At 37.8% G+C, this 18,032-nt stretch overlaps 1 protein-coding gene across 11 annotated transcripts in view; it reads left to right on the top strand.

The window, feature by feature from the left end:
- RBPJ (recombination signal binding protein for immunoglobulin kappa J region) overlaps positions 1-18,032 on the top strand; it is an 83,628-nt gene that overhangs the window by 23,742 nt on the left and 41,854 nt on the right. The window contains exons 1-2 of one of the 11 annotated variants that reach the window (XM_039541038.1): positions 5,293-5,346; positions 6,486-6,544. The exons of 9 other annotated variants lie outside the window; for them this stretch is intronic. Coding sequence is in view for 1 of the 2 variants with exons in the window: in XM_039541036.1 (XP_039396970.1) it covers positions 7,417-7,469 (53 nt within the window). In the remaining variant the exon portion in view is untranslated. Of the gene's footprint in view, positions 1-5,292; positions 5,347-6,485; positions 6,545-7,405; positions 7,470-18,032 lie in introns of those variants that run through there. One more of the 11 variants, XM_039541036.1, reaches the window with a different exon arrangement.

Genomic DNA, 18,032 nt, shown 5'->3' with positions numbered 1-18,032 from the left:
TCGGTGGAGCTTAGTGCATGAGCCTCTACCGCATGAGCTAAAAGCAAACTGTCTGTTAGCTAAGGCTGTAGAGCAGACTCATTTTATCTCTTTCTCCAAGTGGTCTCGGTGCCACTAGATGAGACAGAACAATGCACCCAGAAGGTGTGTGAGTTACAATAGCACACATCACATTATCCATATTTCCAATGAAAGATTGATACTCTGAAGGAAGACACTGGGAATCTAATATCTGAACTTTAATTTATCAGATAAACAGATTATCCCCTGATGTTTAGATTGTCACTATTTCTGTCCATCTATCTTAGCTATAGAAGAATCTTTGCGGCAGCTCCACACTTTTTTTCATGGACGATCTAAGGTCTCCCAACTGGTAAGCTGTATTGTTGGCTCCAGTTCAGTGCATCTGTTGAAGTTGCCTTCTTCATTGCCCTTTCTTGGAGAGACCATCTACCTCTCTATCATCATGTGGGAAGTGGCAATTCCAGATTTTTTTCCCCAGTGAATCCTTGTATCAGCCATGTACCATAGCTTCCTCTGACCCCGTATGTTCAGCAATCTCCAAGTGTTTCAAAGATCGTACCAGACTAGGTCCTCATTGTGGTGTTGGGGCAGCTGATAAAAGGCCTGCTCAGTTCTTTGGCATTTCAAAACAGTTCTTACAAATTCACCTTGCTTTCTGGATGAGAATATTCTTTAGAAGATGAGACTTTTAAAAAGAGGTTGGGTGCAGAGCTGAGGAATTGGTGTCCTTACAACACTACTTATGTGCTCTTAATTTTGTCTTGCAGTACAATCATAATGGTAGGTTTGTGATATTATGATTGTCATTATGGAATCACAGTAGTGTAATAAACAGGATTATGACCATTATGCTTAAGCAAAAGTAGTTAAGCTCTGTGAGGTAGAATTTTCATTTAAAACACTAGTTTTGTAGTGATAGCAAAGGGAGCTCAAAAATTCTAGCCAAGAAAAATTCTAATTGAAATAAGAGGCATTCTTGTTTTCAAGTTTGCTTTGTAATATGCAGTAACTTCACTGTGGTGCATGGAGAAGTTTTAACTGTAATTTGCCTATAGGTGGTGTTTAAATGTGATAAACCTGAAAAACAAGGCTCCTGACACTAGTGGGATACATTTGAACAACAATTATTTGTGTTTTGAAAAATATATTTTGTACAATAATGACGTTGCATTTGTTCATTGGAGACCTCCTTCATGTGAAGAAGGAAACGTGTTTCTCCTCCGTGGATGAAATAATTAGTTTTTTCTTTTAATGTCTTTTTAAAAGTAATAAGATTTTTTTTTAAGGAAGCATTACATTTTGATGAATACACTTGGAGAAAGAAGACATTAAAAAACACAACAAGATACATAGCTGAGATATTTATAAGTGTGCTGTTTTACGCACCCCTGTTTTATACTGAGTTTTTGTATGAGATGCTGCAATTCAAATGGAGCAAAAAGAACAGAACATGAGATACTGGCTGAAGTATGATTTGAGATGTCAGTGTACCTGAGTCATGTGATATATTATAGAAATACTATGACATGAATAAAAAAGCATATTTCAGAAATGTGCAGGTAACCTTCTTATTCCTACATCATTGACCCAGTTAACCATAATAGTATATTAGGTGTGGTGCTTTATTCTATGGATTGTCACAAGTGGTTTGTGTATTTAAAGAAGTCATTAATTATGCAAACATAAATACTAGGAGTCCTTAATAACTGGTTAATAAAACATCTAGCATCAGATATTCAACTTTAAAAATCTTCTTGCTCTTTAGAAAATGTAAATGTCTAATTTTCTCAACAAAAATAATTGATAACACAAATTATATGTCAGTTGTTGCTAACACTTTTCTGCAGAGGGGAGACTCAATTCTATGAAGTGATTTCACTTAGGAAATAGCCAGAGTAGAAAGCAATGGCTTAGTTTTGCCTGGAGATTAATTTAACAAAATAATGAAACTTTTAAGCCATTTAAAATTATTTTAATTGTTCATAAAATTCTGACATTTTAAAACATAAAAATTACTTGGCTGCCATAATACACAGGAAAAAGTTGGTAACTCTTCTCAATTTTCAACATTATAATCTTTTTTCCAACATGTGTATGCATTGCTGATGTTTGTATATTCATGGGATGGTGTGTTGTTGGGTATATTGTCTCATAGTACTGCTTATTTAAGATTAATTCTAGACCATGACACTCAGTTGAACGTTCTGTAACCACATACGTCTTGGGTGATGTAATTGATCACTTTGAAATCTAAGAAACCCTATAATTTTGTAAAATTTACTGTTACTAAATATGATTTCATTAAAATACACAGAAAATAGACTGGCAAAACCTGTGCATTCACATGTTTCCTCACATTGCTTTTGTCTAGTGAAGAAGAAAATGCTTTTAGGGAAGTTAGGAAATGGCCCCAATGAATAACTACCAACGAGTTTATTATGGCTTGATTTTCATCCTCTGCCTAAATAACGTTGAGGGTTATAATCTGTCATTTTCTGAATTCAGGATCAACAGGTGGAGCACTCTCTCCCATGGAACATCTTTTATCACTCTAGCGATCCTTTCTTACTGCATTAATGGCCTTAATAAGTAGTAGAGGTAGCTGCAACCATTCCTTGGTGGAAGGGAAGATTAATGTGATGCCCTTGAAGGGGCAGACAGGAAATAAAAGGGAGAGGGAGATATAAACATCGTACACCCACTTGCTTCAAAAAGGTTCTCAAACACAAAATGAAGAGTATGACTGTCTTGTCCAAAAATAGTGTGGTGGGGTAGGGAGTAAAGGGGTTACAAACAGAACTGAAAGAAAACAATTTTTTGGAATGTCCTTTTCCCCTCTATTGTTGGTTACGCACACAGCCTCATGTGGTACACAGAAGCTTTCTTTTGTAATAGAGCTTTCCTCACTGGTGTCTGATTATTTTACTACATAGTTTCAAGGGCTTGCCTTTCAAGCACCCACATAGTTCCAGACAGGTTGATATTGGAGTGTCAGGTTTTTTTCTTGTGTCAGTTTGTCACGGAAGTAGAAAAGATTGGGATAAGTCTGAAGTCTGTCTTCAGGATAATTTTCTGAGTAAACCCACTTCCCACATGTTGGTTATCAATGGTAATAAGATTTTTATTTCTGCTGGGAAGTGTTTTTTCTGTTTTATGTCCTTACCTACAGCATGGTAGGGGAGGGTAAGAGGGTTCCAAAAGTTACTTAGGGCAATGATTCTAAATTGGTCATAATATCCCTCCCCAACACAGCCTTCTTGGTCCTTCCACTGAAACTTTATTAAATTATATGTAAATAGAATAGCCTGTTCAATTTTTTTTATTTTTATTTTTAAAGAGATGTTTTGGACCTAGCTATTTGGATTTGGAAAAAGCAGAATTATTGATTGACTACTAAGTTGAAGTTAATTATTTTATTAAATGGTTCTACTTTTGAAGAATTCTAGGTAGAAAGAATGTCATGTCCCTCTTGCTTTCACTTGCAGAGGGTTTGGTGTCCTTTCACATATGGTTATAGTCAGAAGAGTGACAGCGTATGAAAATGACACCTTCATACTCAACAGTTGTATTCTCTCAGTGTAGTCAGTCTCTCTATCTATCTTACCTTGGTGACAAAAATATTTGAAAGTATTTCCCACACCTGTAGGAGAATGATCTAGATTCTGCTTTGGCTCATGCATCATAAACAGAAATGTTAATTGAATTCCAGCTGCAAGATCTTTATTAGACTTATTAGACTTAATGATGGATGAGCCAGAAGGAACACAGCTTGTCTCTGAAATTTCAGTTTGAGTTTGCAGTACTGACTCTTGGAAGGGGGTGGGGAGGAACTTTCTCAGGAAGGTACTGTAAAAAATAGAGTTGTATTTCCACGTTGATAATTGTACCTCCATCACAGAGAGAATTTAAGACTTCACAATACTTGCAAGAGTAATCAGTTATGTAATCATATTTTCACATATTCTCAAGTTTTCTAGATATTATACCTGGGATGTCGCTGCCCTTTTTGCGGTTGTCTTTAGTAGACTAGTTCTGCCTTCTTTAAAGTGCAGAACTTTGTTTGTTATTGTTTTAGTATTTCAATATAAATGCAAGATACACAAGTGATACTTTAGCTCCAAGTTATACTCAACAATATAATGTTATTACACTATGTGTAAATATCACAAGGGTTAACACATTTCACTGCCACAAAGCGTTGTGTTCTGTAATCCCCATATATTTTAAATGTCTGTCCAAAGTTGGGAGGAAAGCAGCAAAACAGAGTCTAGTCAGGCAAGTCACCAACACACTGAAACAATACAGCTAAAGTACTCCTAACTTCTAGCAGAATAAAACTTTATTATCCAGATTTTACTTCTACAAGACACTTGCTTAAAAGCTGCAGATTCATTGTCCTTTTTAATCTTAGGCCTGGTCTACACTTACTGTTAGGGTGACCATAACTACAGCACTCAGATGTGAAAAACTCCTGATGTGTTCTTCCGTAGACCTAGTTACCACCTCATGGGGAGGTGGATTACCTAAATCTGTGGAAAACCCCCTTCAATTGCTATAGCAAGTATCTGCATTACAGTGCTACAGCGACATAGCTGTAGTACTGTAGCTGTGCTGCTTAAGCACCCATAGAAATGGCCTTAGTTAACAATTGATCTTTTTTTGCAACACCAATCTAAGATTTATGGCAGACTTGTAGCTACAATCATTTCTTCTTGGAAAGCTCTCCTTCACCTTCTCCAGCTCCATTGTGAGAGACTGTGTGGAAATACTGAACAAATTTTTTGTTTCCTTCAAATATTAAGTCTCTCTTTTGAGATGCTGCTAGGATTCTCTGTCTTCTCTTTCTTTGAAATTGTAGCAATAACTGTATTTTATTTTGTTTGCTGTAACTGATCCGTTGGTAGGGAAGTAGTGGTTGCAGTAGTGGTGATGAAATTCCCTGTTGTGGGGCATAGGTAAGCGTAAGCACAAAAGAATGATCACCCTTTCCTCCTTAGTTGAGCAGTGGGTAGAAGTCTCTCAAAAGTGGATTGTGAGCATCCTGATCCAGAGCCTAAAAGATTGTTTAAGAGGGTCAGAAATGCTCAGGAAAAAAATATTATTTCCTTTTAAGGTTAGCAAGATTGGTTTAGTCTTGCAAGAGCCTTCCTCCTTGGTAATGACACTATTGCAAGCTCAGTTTAGTCCTTTACCACTTCCTTGTTGGGTCACTCATAGTTTCTCTTTATAGTGTGTAGTACTGGCATTGCATGGAATGATGGCAGTTAAAAGAAATTCATTATGGCTCAGGATTTTATGTGATTCGTACGAGACACCTTCCATGTGAGTATAAGATTAAAGTCTATTACTGTCTTCCACTTCAGGGATGGAAGGTATAGTTAAGAACAGGAACGGTTCGGACATTGAAAACAAGATAGAACAAAACCTCATATTACACTGTAGAGAACAACCAATCCCATGCTGGCAGGAAAGTTGCCTAAATAGCCTAATAGTAGGTTTCTTTCATTTCTAACTTCTGTCAGTTTATGACTTTTAAGAGGTCTAACAACAGAAGCAAACACATAATATATTGAGAAGGTTTATTTAATTTAAATTAACTCCTACTGCAATTTAGAAATTGCTGCTATAGTCTGAACTCCACTATGCATTTTTGGTCAGAAAACGACTGTAAAAAATGGTCCTTCTGACTCAGTCTTTCTGCTTCTTTATATTCACAGTTTCATCAGCTGAAAAATAAGTTTTTACTCTGGCTAGCACTGTAGAGCTAGTACAGCTTTGGGAGAGTGAGCAGGATTATTTTCTGAAAAATAACTAAATTCAGTTGCAAAATCTCTTACTGATTGTGATATGTGGATCAGGTCACATCTACATTATAGGTGCTACAGTAGTACTGCTATTCCACTGTAGCTATTCCACTTAGGTGCTGTAGTGTAGACTGTTCCTACGGTGATGGAATGGGGTTTTCGACCTCTCCAAGTAGCTAGGTTAATGGAAGCATTCTTCCATTGATCTGTCTGCATCTACACTGATGATTAGGTCAGCATAGCTACAGCATTCAGGAGTGTAAATTTTTCACACCCCTGAGTACTGTAACTATGTCAACCTAACTTTTAAATGTGGATCAGGCCTCAAGAGAGAACAGAACTTGACTTTGAGATCCCAGAGGAAGTTTACAGGGCTGGCAGTTGGAAAAAACATCAACTTGTAAGTTGAGCAAATTAGGTAGCAGTCATTGAGATGCATTAAATACGTAACACTATGATATCACTCCAGAGTATGACCACCTGTTAAATTCACTGATCATTTCAATGGCTAATTTTCTGAACTACTTGTATATATTTTACCTCTTGTATCTCAGTTTCGTCCCTATTTTGGTGGATAAAGATATTTCAGACTAGAGCCTTACATTGAACATTCCCAGTGTAATCATAATAGCTGAGCCAAATTATATTGTGTTTTAGGGACTGAGATTCTCTTGGCATGCTGATTTTTCAAGCTGATATCTCTTTCAGTTGCTGAGGTAAGTGTCTGAAAGTCTGCAGTTTGCACTGAGCTTTTCAGTCAGCCTTATTAATTCACGAGGGGTTAATACAAAATGCAGTAGCTTTTCTGATAAAAGATATCTTTAAAAATTACTCCTTTTATAGTGTGTTAGAATAAACATGTTCAATTTTGGTTTTCTGTATTTATATTAATTTTATATTAACCTTTCATAGATTTGAGATAATTGGAATAGTGCAGCCTATAACAGCAGATAACTACATACCATTTGAATACATGAAAAATATTGTCAGATTTATGGTCAGGCACATTGTTGTCCTTAGACAAGTTATCGTACTGGCTTTCTTGGTTTATTTATTTATCCTTGTGGCAGAATTGCATGAGTTTTAGTTGGATTAAAATGCTTTAGGTTGGACTGTAGCTTGTGTTCCTTGGAATTAGGTAGCGAAGTTGTGATAATTTACTAGCTGAGTTTTTCTTCCAAATGCAAAATGACACTTTTGTATAAGTGAGCTTGTTACTTTTGTAAACTGTTTAAAAGTTAACCTACTTATTAAAACAGAACAACGATGCAGCATTGCAGTTGTGGCTGCCTATGTTTTCTTTCTGTGAGGATTGGAAAAGAGAGCAGACAGCGATGAAAGAACTGTGGAGGATGAAAGAGGGTTAGAAAAGGGGGGGAGAGAGTTTCTAATTGAACAAGTGATTTCCAGTGAGAGGGCGTGACTAAGTGAACCAGCGCTCGTCTCTTGTATTTATGTGAGCTTTATTTGGTATAGTGCCAAAAGTGTGTATAGTGCTGTACAATAGGAGACTTGTTTCGAACAAGTAGCACTTTCTCTGTTTGGAGGACTTGCCGTCTGTGAATGTAGTCTGGTGTAGTACAGGACCATGCCATACAAATATATAATGGTCCATGGTCAGTGGAATTCATCATGGAACAGGTGGGTTTTTAAGAAAGTTTTGAAGGACAGTTGAGGAATTTTCTGTGTATTGACTGAGGGGGGAGCCTGTGTTGTTCTTTTACTTCTGGACTCCCCAAAGAATCATATTGGAGTTAGGCCGTCCAAAGAGGGAAGAGCAGCTGAAGTGACATTGGAGCACAGGGGTAGGAGATGTCATGCCTTTATTCACTTTCAGTCACTCAGATACCATTAGGTTGGTGCAGTTTTTTAATTCTTGTATCTGTTTCTGTAGCTTGGGCAGCAAAGAGTGCATATTGGGTCAGCAGTGATGAAGCAAGCTAGCTGTAGTATGAGCATGGTGCAGATGTTGCAGTTCATTTTAAAAGTGGCTGAGGCTAACTAATGACGTACCTTTGACATTGTCTGTATTTGTTATCGTTTGTCTTGACTGTTTCTAAATGTGTTTATATGACTACTAGAGCAGTGGGGCCTCAATCTAAATGCTTGTAGCATATAAATAATAAATGTCTGCAGTGTCATGGTGGCTGAACGCGATTTTATCAGTGTATACGCATACCTTGCATGGGCTGAGGCAGGAGGGGTGACCTTGTGAACTGTTAGATTTGTGTTGACTGACAGACCCAGACCCTAAAGGCTGTGCTTATGATATAATTGTACTGGCAGGGGCGGGGGCAGCAAGATCACTTTTTCCAAGAACAGTGCCAATTCTTCAGATGCAAAATACCTTTGCAACACTATTTATTTTTCAGGCTGTCAGCATAACCAGGCATATTGTAAAAAGAAAACTTCATTTTGGAGAGAGTCTGCCGAGTATTTTAAACAAATGAGCCCTTTTAAAAATGTTCATTACTGTGGTACAGTGGATCTGCATAATTTTCAGTGGTTTCTGCATAGAACTGAGCTTCTGCTCCAGCAGCATTTTTATTGAGGAAATGACACAGAAACAACTTTCATGACCATATTTAAGTGAGAGGAAGCAGCAAAGGGCATCTAAAATGTTTAGGATGTGAGCAAGCTGAGGAATTTTAAGATTCCTTTCCCTCAGAAGTTACCCAGACTAATAAGCAGAAGTTGTAAACTTTCACAGCTTTTATTGACTTGGGCTGCAACGGCCTCTAAAGTTCTGATAATCAGTAAAAGTTAACTTATGAGGGAAGGTTGGGGATGAGAGCAGCCAGTGCACTTAAACATTCTAAAGAATTTATTTATGGAATCATAGAAATTAGAGAGAAAAGACCTATCACATTATCTAGTCTATCTCTTTCTCAGTGCAGGATTGTTCCCTGCAGTAATACATGTTTCTAGTATTTTGTCCAGTTTAGTATCAGATGTCACTAGCATTGTAGCTTCCACCATACCTCTTAGGGAAGCTACTCTACAGTATAATATTAACATTTTTCTGGTTATTCAACCTACATTTTTCTTTTTAGAAGCTAGGATTTTTCTGTTGAAGGTGCCTTCTATTCTCTGAATTTTAGAAAATTATAACAAATTGTAATACCAATGAACATTTAATTGAGTGTCAGGGCACTTGATTGTCAACTACCCTTTTGCTCCATGCCTCATGCAACATTTGGAATAATAAAGTATGAAATGCCTTAATATTTCAGTAAAAAAATTCAAAATATGCATATTGGGGCATATGGCATCTTAATAGGTTTTGTTTCTTTGCATATTAAGTGACAACAAATCTCAAATGGCTCCTTAGTTCCTGGGATAGCCTCTAAAAAATAACCTGCTTCCATTTTTTTAACTGTGTTGGGGGGCAGTTTGTTTGTTTTTAAGCCTGAAGTTCATGGCTTTGGTGTGTTACAGATTTTTAGCTTTGGGAAACTGCAGAACGCAACCTGCTCAAATACAGATCTCATATCAGGGTCTCAACAGCACACTGCATGTTATTTGATGCTTCTTGACACCTAGGTCAGCTGTCAGAAAACCAAAAATCTAGTCTAGTACAAATCAAATACCTAATTCAATCAACATCATCTGACAACAATCAAATATTGAAAACTGAGAGTCAACAACTCAGGTTAAATACACAGTTGTGACACTGAGTTTAATAGAAATTATTTTGTTATACAAGAGGTCAGACTTGATGATCACAATGGTCCCTCTGGCTTTAAATCAATGAAAATCATTCATGAATATGCACCCACAGAATGGAAAAAAATCATGAATGGATAAGGTTGTCTTTTAGGAGATTTTGTTTTTGTTTCTGAGGACATCACTACATGGGAGGATTACAGTTGTTTTGGTGATGTGCAGACAGCAGTCTTACCAGTGTTTACGGTCACGCAGCTCTTCACAGCCTTAAACAACATAGGAAAATATATACTTTACAAATTAATAATTTAATTACAGCATAGAGAAATCCCAGATGCTTAAGATTCATGTTTCTGTCTTTGGTTCCTGTCACTATGGTTCCCTAACACCTGAGTCACTGATGTGTTAAGTACTCGTATATACACATATGTAAATACAGAACTAGTGGGTCTATAGATATTAAGCTTTTGAAGCCTGGATCATACTGCATATTTAAGGTTGCTTCAAGTTCTTATGAAAAGTATAATCAAGGGAACATAGAAGGATGGCAGTGTTATGGTCATTACACCATACATTGGTATTTACAAATTTAAGATGTCAGTAACTATATATGCAAACCTCTTAGAGCCCTTGAAGTCCTTGATCCAAAATGAAACAACTTAGGGGGCCTCCATCTTACATACCATTGACTATGCAAACTTCTGCAGTATCAGGCCCTAATTGTGAACTATAGTAAAAAAAAGAGAAGATTTGAGGCTGATGTCCCTATAGGGTTGTTAGAGTTAAGGTGATTTTAGTTTTGCAGACAGTTTTTCACTCAGGATATATGTAAAATTTGATTTAATTAAAAGTCCTGTTAAGCAGAAATTGGTTTTTAGTATTTGCTTTTTCAGTGATGTGTGTTGAGTGGTGTGTTTGGTGTGGAATTGCAAGTAGAAAAACTTGACTACAGGTTAAACTTTTTTTGCATTATATCATTTGTCTATCCTCACTAGTGTTTGCAACCCCTCCCAATTTTGTATCACCAGAAATTTAATGAGTATACTCCTATTTTCAGAAGTATTAATATTTTAATAACTAGCTGAACTCTGATGGCAAAAGATAGTCCCTTCTCTAACAACTCTTTTCCCTTTCAGTTCGAATCATTGCGCTTTATTATTAGCCAGTTTTAATTCCACATGATGTTGTCACATCCAGACTAATTTGAATACATTTTCAGGATTTCATGGGACTCTGTCCATATATTTTACATCTGTTGCATTCCCATATTCAGTAATTCTGGAATTATATATTTTTATAAAAAAACTGGCACTCCTCTTACTCAGTGATAATTAAATTTTACCTGAGAGAGACCAGAAATGAGACAAAATATATAAAGGAGAAGTAGAGTCCCAATATGGCTGTTTGAAAAATAAAGATTCTAGCAGATGCAGCTTTTGCTCAAGCCAATTAATTGCTGAAAAAAAGATTACTTCCCATACAAGTTTCATAAATATAAAACTGACTAGGCAATTGTGAATTTCATTCTCTGCATTTTTTTTAATTGAACCTTATGCCAGTAGCAATACTTTAAGCAAAATTTATAAAAATACTATTAGTAAAGTGAATTTTACCATTGCAAATATGAATATGTAGGGCACAAGGGTCATCAATAGACAAGAATAGGATTCAGAACAACATAGCAACACAATATATGCTTTTTTAAAATATGTTTTGTTTATATTGCGGTAGCACTGGTAGGTCCAAGTCAGGATCAAAGCCTCATTGTGCTAGGTGCTGTACAAATGTACAAGAAGACATGACGCCTGTCCAAAGATCTTGCAATCTTAAAAAACCCCATAAGTGACTTACAAAGAGTTGTGGGGAGAGAGAAAACATGAAAGTACAGTGGTCAGACTGATTTTGTTAGTGCCTTTAAAAAAAATAATAATGGAAACTTCCCTCCAACTGCTCCTCAACCAAGCTGAAGTTATTTATTATTTTTTCACTTTTTCAGATTTAACTGTTACAATGTTTGTGTCATATGGTTTATAAAATAATCACATCTGTCAGCTGTGAAACTTGGGTTTTAAAAGAAGGATTAAAAGTCATCTTGTATGCTAAAGCACTAACCAGAACATCACCCAAAGTTCATTTCAATGCCAGTCCCCATAGTTTCTCTTTAAGGACCCTCAGTGTACTACCCATTTGCAGAAATGAGCAAAAAATTCTCTATTATCATGCTCCCAAATCTGCGAAGTTGCCTTCCTGCTTATCCTTGCTGCTCTGGCAGACGCCAGAAATTCTCTTACACGCTATGGGGATCAACAAAGAAGGAAGTATCAAAACTCCTCCACCGATTTTTATGAAAATCTAAAGTCCTGTTCAAGGTTCTCTGTCTTTCAAGCGTTACTCTCCTCTAGCAGTTAAAACCAATACCTTCTTTATCCCTATGACCTCCACGTAGGGTCTAGTTCTTTTAGCTGCCTTGCTCCAGTAATGACATCTAAAAGCATGAGATCTCTCACTTAATAAACACATTTAAGAATTGTCATATTGGATCATCTAAGTCTAGTATCTTATTTCTGACAGTCACCAGTGCCAAATGCTTTAGAAGAAGGTGCAAGAAACCTTGCACTAGGCAACAGGATAACCTTTCTCAAGGGAAGTTTCCTCCTCACCCCACATCTGGAGCATTGGCCTGCTAAACTCAGGGTTGTGAGTTCAGTCCTTGAGGGGGCCTTTTAGGGATCTGGGGCAAAAAATCTGCCTGGGGATTGGTTTTGCTTTGAGCAGGGGGTTGGACTAGATGAGCTATTGAGGTCCCTTCCAACCCTAATATTCTATGATGCTGCAATTTCAGTATAAAGGTTAATGCCGTCTCTAAGCATCTATCTGAAATATTGCAAAAATCTCTCTTTGGCTCATGAAAAGTTGTTTGAACCCTCTAAAGATGTTCTGTAGTATAGACAATCCCTGCACTACTAGCCACATTTTAATGTGTCAGTGGTTTGAGATTTTTACAATTAAAACAAGAGTTCATTTCACTATTCAGTGGCTTTTATAGTGAAGTAAAATGTGCTTTTGATTGAACCTAATTTGTCCCTAATTTGACCTGATTTGTGCCTGAAGTTTGATTGCTAGTGCAAAATTTTCTGCTGTTCAATTTTGTGGGTGAAAATTTTGTGGGCAGAAATTGTACCAGTCATATTCTGTGCCTTTTTCAATATCTGCTTCATGCTTTCTGTGCAGAACTGATTGCACATTTTTCATCATCATGTTTTTCTCTTACAAGAATGTCATTTTTGTAGAAAATTTAAATTTTGCCAAAAATTTCTGTTTTTTCCCATTGGGGAAAATCAAAATTACTGCCTGCCTGGAAGGCTCTTGTCAATTTCACATTCTGCAAGTGAAATTGACAAAAGCTGTCCCTGTGAGTTGGTGTGGCAGAGACCCCATTGCTTTGCCTCCACCCATGAAATTGATGAGTGCACACACACCCCTTGTTAAGACAGTTGAATTTTCCAGGCAGGTGGCCAAAAAAAAATAGTTTTGGTTCTTCCAGAATGTATTTTAAAAAAAAACATTTCCAGTGAGTAATTCTGTTTTTTTTTTTTTTTTTTTTTTTTGTCATTTTGTACTAGTTTAGGGCAATTTTTTTCTTTCGAAAAAAACAAATTTTTCATGGGAAGGGATTTCCATGTTTTGGCCAACTCAGCTTCTGGGAAGGAAGCAGGGCTTTTTCCTTTTGAATTCTCTTCACAAGGATATTCAGAGATTTTTTTTTTACATCCAGAAGAAAATATTTACATTATCCGGTCTGATCTCTTTAATAACACAGGCCAAAGAAATTAGTAACCCAGTAATTTCTGCATCAAGCCCCTTAACTTTGTTTGACCGACAGCATATATTTTAGAAAGAGGTCTAGATATTTGCTATAATATGTTTCTGTCTCCTTTGAGGGAAGATAAGACATTTTGTTCTATTTTACTTCAGAGTTTCTGCATATTTTGTGTTTTTTCATTTTTTTTTCTAGTAAGATGGGCTGTTTTCTCATTTTTTAACTGTGCCTTTATCAGATATTTGTTGGGGCTTATTAACTTAGTAGGCTGCATGTGTGAATTTTGTTTTGTGGTTTCTACCGTGTGACTTCCTATACATTATAATATTTAAAATATAAAGTGACAATATACTTCAGTCCCTGTTCATCAGCCAGGAAACTTTACGGGAGTTATTCTTCTGTTCAAAATTTGTGTTAGTCTCTCAGGAAGTCTTACTGTATCTACGTATCGGAGAACTAGGACTTGTACATGTGAGGATCCAAGGAATTCTGGATATGCTAAAACAAGTGAAAATAGATGTTGTTAATGGTATCTCATCACTGGGTTACTGTTCCAGCTCTGTGACATGAAAGAATAGCAGGAATGGGAACGAAAAAAGCAGTTAAGCATTGGTGTTCACATTTTTGTCATGTCCAGATTGCCATAGCTAAGCTACTAATTTGTGGTACCATTATAATTAGGAATCTTGTTGGAATTCATACATGTGACAAAATTTATTTCCTGTAGTATATCAAAGTTACACGGGGAAATGTAATTACAAAATACCCATTTAATTTTTTATTCATTTTAATCCTTAAACCTGGAGCAGTATAAATGAATAAATTAAATATTGATTTAAGGCAATTAATGTTGCACTTTGAAGAAAAGATGTTTACAATAACATTTCAAATTCCTGAAATCATCATTTAGTATAATTTAAGGAAAAGTGTAAATATACTGGGGTTATTCACTACAGAGCTAACTTTCATAGCAGAGTAGGTTGGATATCCTACATTAGGTCTACACAATTTAGAATGAAATAGCTGCTGAAATTAATGTAAATTATGGGTTCCATGAAAGGTCTTATCTGATACCATTGAAATCAGGACACACAATTAAATTTTAAAGTTCAGTTTTTATTTTAGCAGTCAATATGCTAGAGCTATAGCAGGAACTAATATAAAAATTGTTCATTTTTACTTAAAATAACTTTCTCAAGGTTTTAGTTCATTTAGAACTAAACACGGGGGCGTATGCCTTTGTGTTGGTTGCTCTAAACAATTGTTGATGTCGTACAAACTGTTTCTCATCTTCTGAAGGGAGCTATTCTGCTCCTACAGTTTCCACTTGACATTGCTACAATAACGTTGCAAAGTCAGATCATCTTGGTATCTGAATCTCTTCTCTTCTCTTTGCTCTTTTCCTTCTACTGGGACTCTCAAATAGTAGTTAAAAAGCCCAGATTGACAGGTCTTAGCTAGTATGAAACAAAACTTTAAAATAGTTTTGAAAACCGTGCCATATGGTAAATGTGATATCATACAATGCAGGTCTTGGTAAACCTCCTTGCTCAACACTAGTGTAGGCAAAGCTCAGTCACTGTTATCCCCATCATCTAACATTATTCAGAAGGTTATATGACACGTAAGTAAAAAATGTTTGGGCCTTGTCTACTCTAGCGTTTTCACAAATGTTAGCACTGAAGGAGTGCTACTTGGTGGTAATAACAAGAAAGTTTGTATAGGAAGCATGAACTCATGATGGCTATTTCCTGTCCATCAAGCAGTTTTTTTCTCTCTTTGTTTACTTCACCTGAGCCATGCAGATACATGGTAAGAAAAGAAGGTTAAAAAGTTATCTTCAGCTACCTGACCCAGAAGTCAGGCTAAGAATCCATCTACTCTAGCTACTTATTACCATGCTCATCACCATGATGTCTGAGGATGTCACTGAATTACACACTTCTTCACCCAATTTTCTGCTGAGGAATCAAGTGCAAGTGTCTGCTCTTGATCTGTTTTTAGGACCTGTTTTCTCTTCGACACAAACATTGTTGCACTCATTCATACATGGCACTTCAGTGCAACTTAATCTTTTTGTATTTCATGGTTGTCAAAAGATTGGGCCTGAGGTATCCCACTAATATTGGGTGCCCAACTTGAGACCCCGGGACCTGATTTTTTTAGCATACTTAGCATTATATGTAGGCTTGGAAGAATTAGAGTTTTTTATCAGTAAATGTTGATTTGGCCATGCACATGCAAACTGAAGAAGAAATATTTTCATCAAAAATTACAAATAGACAAAGTAAGAAAAATGCTGCTTGAGAATTTTAGTCAAAATTCAGTGATACAGACTTTTGAATTAGGCTTGTTACGAATGGAGTGGTGAATGAATAGTAAAAACAGATATGATTTGTTGATTTAAGGATTTTGCACAGGCAACTTTAATATTGGCATTTCCTAATTTTGGAACTTGATATTGCAACCTTAATGTGTTTTACATAGTTCTTGTGTGTAATTTCCTAGGTTTTTCAAAATGCAAACTGAAAAAGTAGAAATTCAGTCACACGGCACCGTATTGATACCCACGTGGTTCCTGAGCAGGGTTAGAACCTTTAAATCCAACACAGACCTCTACACTTTGTGCTAACAGAGTAACTGATGCAGTAGAAGGTTGTTGTCCTCTCTGGCTAGAGTAGTGGTCTCCACACTGTGGGGCACACCCCCTAGGAGAGTGCAGAGGAATGTCCGGTTGGCGTGGCTGGCCAACTCTCAGCTGCCAGCTGTGGCTCAGTTGTTGGCTCCACCCCAGGCTGTGGCCCCCAGCCCAGCTGTGACTCAGCTCCCGGCCCAGTGTGTGTGTGTGTGTGTGTGTGTGTGGACACATGCCATTACTAGTAAAGGGGGGCAGGGGTGTGGGAGGAAAATTTTGGGTACCGCTGGTCCAAAGGGAGTGGTACACATTGCCAGTAGGTTTCACAGATAGTTGTGGACAGCAGAGGGGGAATGGTGAGAATCAAGAATCTTGGGTTCCATTCCAGGCTCTGGAGACAAGTGTATTCTAGTCTGCATGGCCTCTTCTGCCCATTCCACCCAAGCATTACTCCATATGTCGTGTCCCCTTCAACCTGACCCTGTCCCAGTTCTGCCTTCTCCCCACCCCGACTCCTAGTTCCATTCATGTTCTTCTCACCTAGCCAGTCCTAGTCATCACTCTTCAGGCTTCTGATCCCAAACTTAGTGTCTTTGTTCAGCAAGTCTAGTCTTACCCCTCCAGACTCCCAGTCCCAGTTTTCTTGCCCACCAGTCCCAGTCTAACCCCCCAACCACCCAGTTCCTTCTTCCTCCCTCTCACTCACAAGTTCCTCATCCCCATTGGCTCCCAGTCTCCCTGCATGGGTGGCTTGTCCAATCTCAGTGTCTTGCCTCTCCCCACTTCTTGGCTAAAATTGGGCATTTTTCACATGGATGGTGAAAGACACAGCCTTGGCACAAATGTTAACCCCTGCCAAATTTCAGATCCCTGTTCCAAAACATTGGGGTGCGAGAGCTGTTAAAAGAAAGGGTTGCCAGAATTTAACAGGAGCAAACAGGAATATTTCTAGTCTTGTTCTCAGAAATGGCTGAACCATTTTGGCTGAAGTTTTCCCAAAAAAGACAGCCTGAGTCAGACACCCAGCATGGAGAATTTTTTGTGTTCACAAGAGGCAGTGAATAACCTAAACAGCACATTGTTCCACCTTGCTGCCATAAAAGCAGGAGCCAGCATGTGATACAACAGCTGTCCTGCCTTGTCAAGACCACCCTTGCCTAACATTAAAGGTGTGTTCCCTGGGGAGAGAATGTGATAGGCAGGGGTTTTGCAAACAAGCCACTTGAACTGGACAGAACTCTGTCCCACCAAGGATGCAAAGTGTGCAATGGAGGTGCAGAAACTGTGGAGGAAAGGTTGTGGCAGCCAAGGGCCAAGCTGATGAACTGCTACTGTTGGTCTGAGCTCTGTCTGGCCAAGGTGCAAAGTATGCAGAGATGGATTAAGGTTTCAGAGTGGTAGCTGTGTTAGTCTGTATCAGCAAAAACAATGAGGAGTCTTTGTGGCACCTTAGAGACTAACACATATATTTGGGCGTAAGCTTTTGTGGGCTAGAACCCACTTCATCATATGCATGGAGTGGAAAATACAGTAGGCAGGTATGCATCTGATGAAGTGGGTTTTCGCCTGTGAAAGCTTATGCCCATATATATTTCTTAGTCTCTAAGGTGCCACAAGGGCTTCTCGGTTTTTTTGTTTTGTTTGTTTGTTTTAAGAGTTGGATTAAGGCAATCTTTGGGGCCCTAAGCACACAACACAGGATAACCCACCAATAACTATTGCATCTGCACAGTAACCCCAATGCCCACTGGAGTGTCAGTGGCACAGGGTCCCCCTTAGAAGTGTGGCATAAGCTGAGGCCCATAAGGGGTGGAGCTTTACCCAGCTATCATATACTGTCTCCAGAAGCTGAGTGTTGTTTGTATAGGGATTCTCAACATTCAGCCTTACTGGGGAACTTCTGCCCTTATCTAGAGATCCCATAGAAGATGTTACTTCAAGTCAGCTATACATTATGAAAAATCAGCAAATGAACATAATTAATATTGCAATGCAGATATGTGTTACCTGCTGTGGAACTGAAGAGTACCTGCAGCAGAATTTGGGTCCATTGTGCTGCTGAGTGCATGGAGCCCTTTATGTT

The sequence above is a fragment of the Mauremys reevesii genome, linkage group 5 (genome assembly GCF_016161935.1).
Source record: "Mauremys reevesii isolate NIE-2019 linkage group 5, ASM1616193v1, whole genome shotgun sequence".
NCBI lineage: Eukaryota > Metazoa > Chordata > Testudines > Geoemydidae > Mauremys > Mauremys reevesii.
The sequence above is the reverse complement of the archived record's forward strand: the minus strand, read 5'-3'. Positions and strand labels throughout refer to the sequence as shown.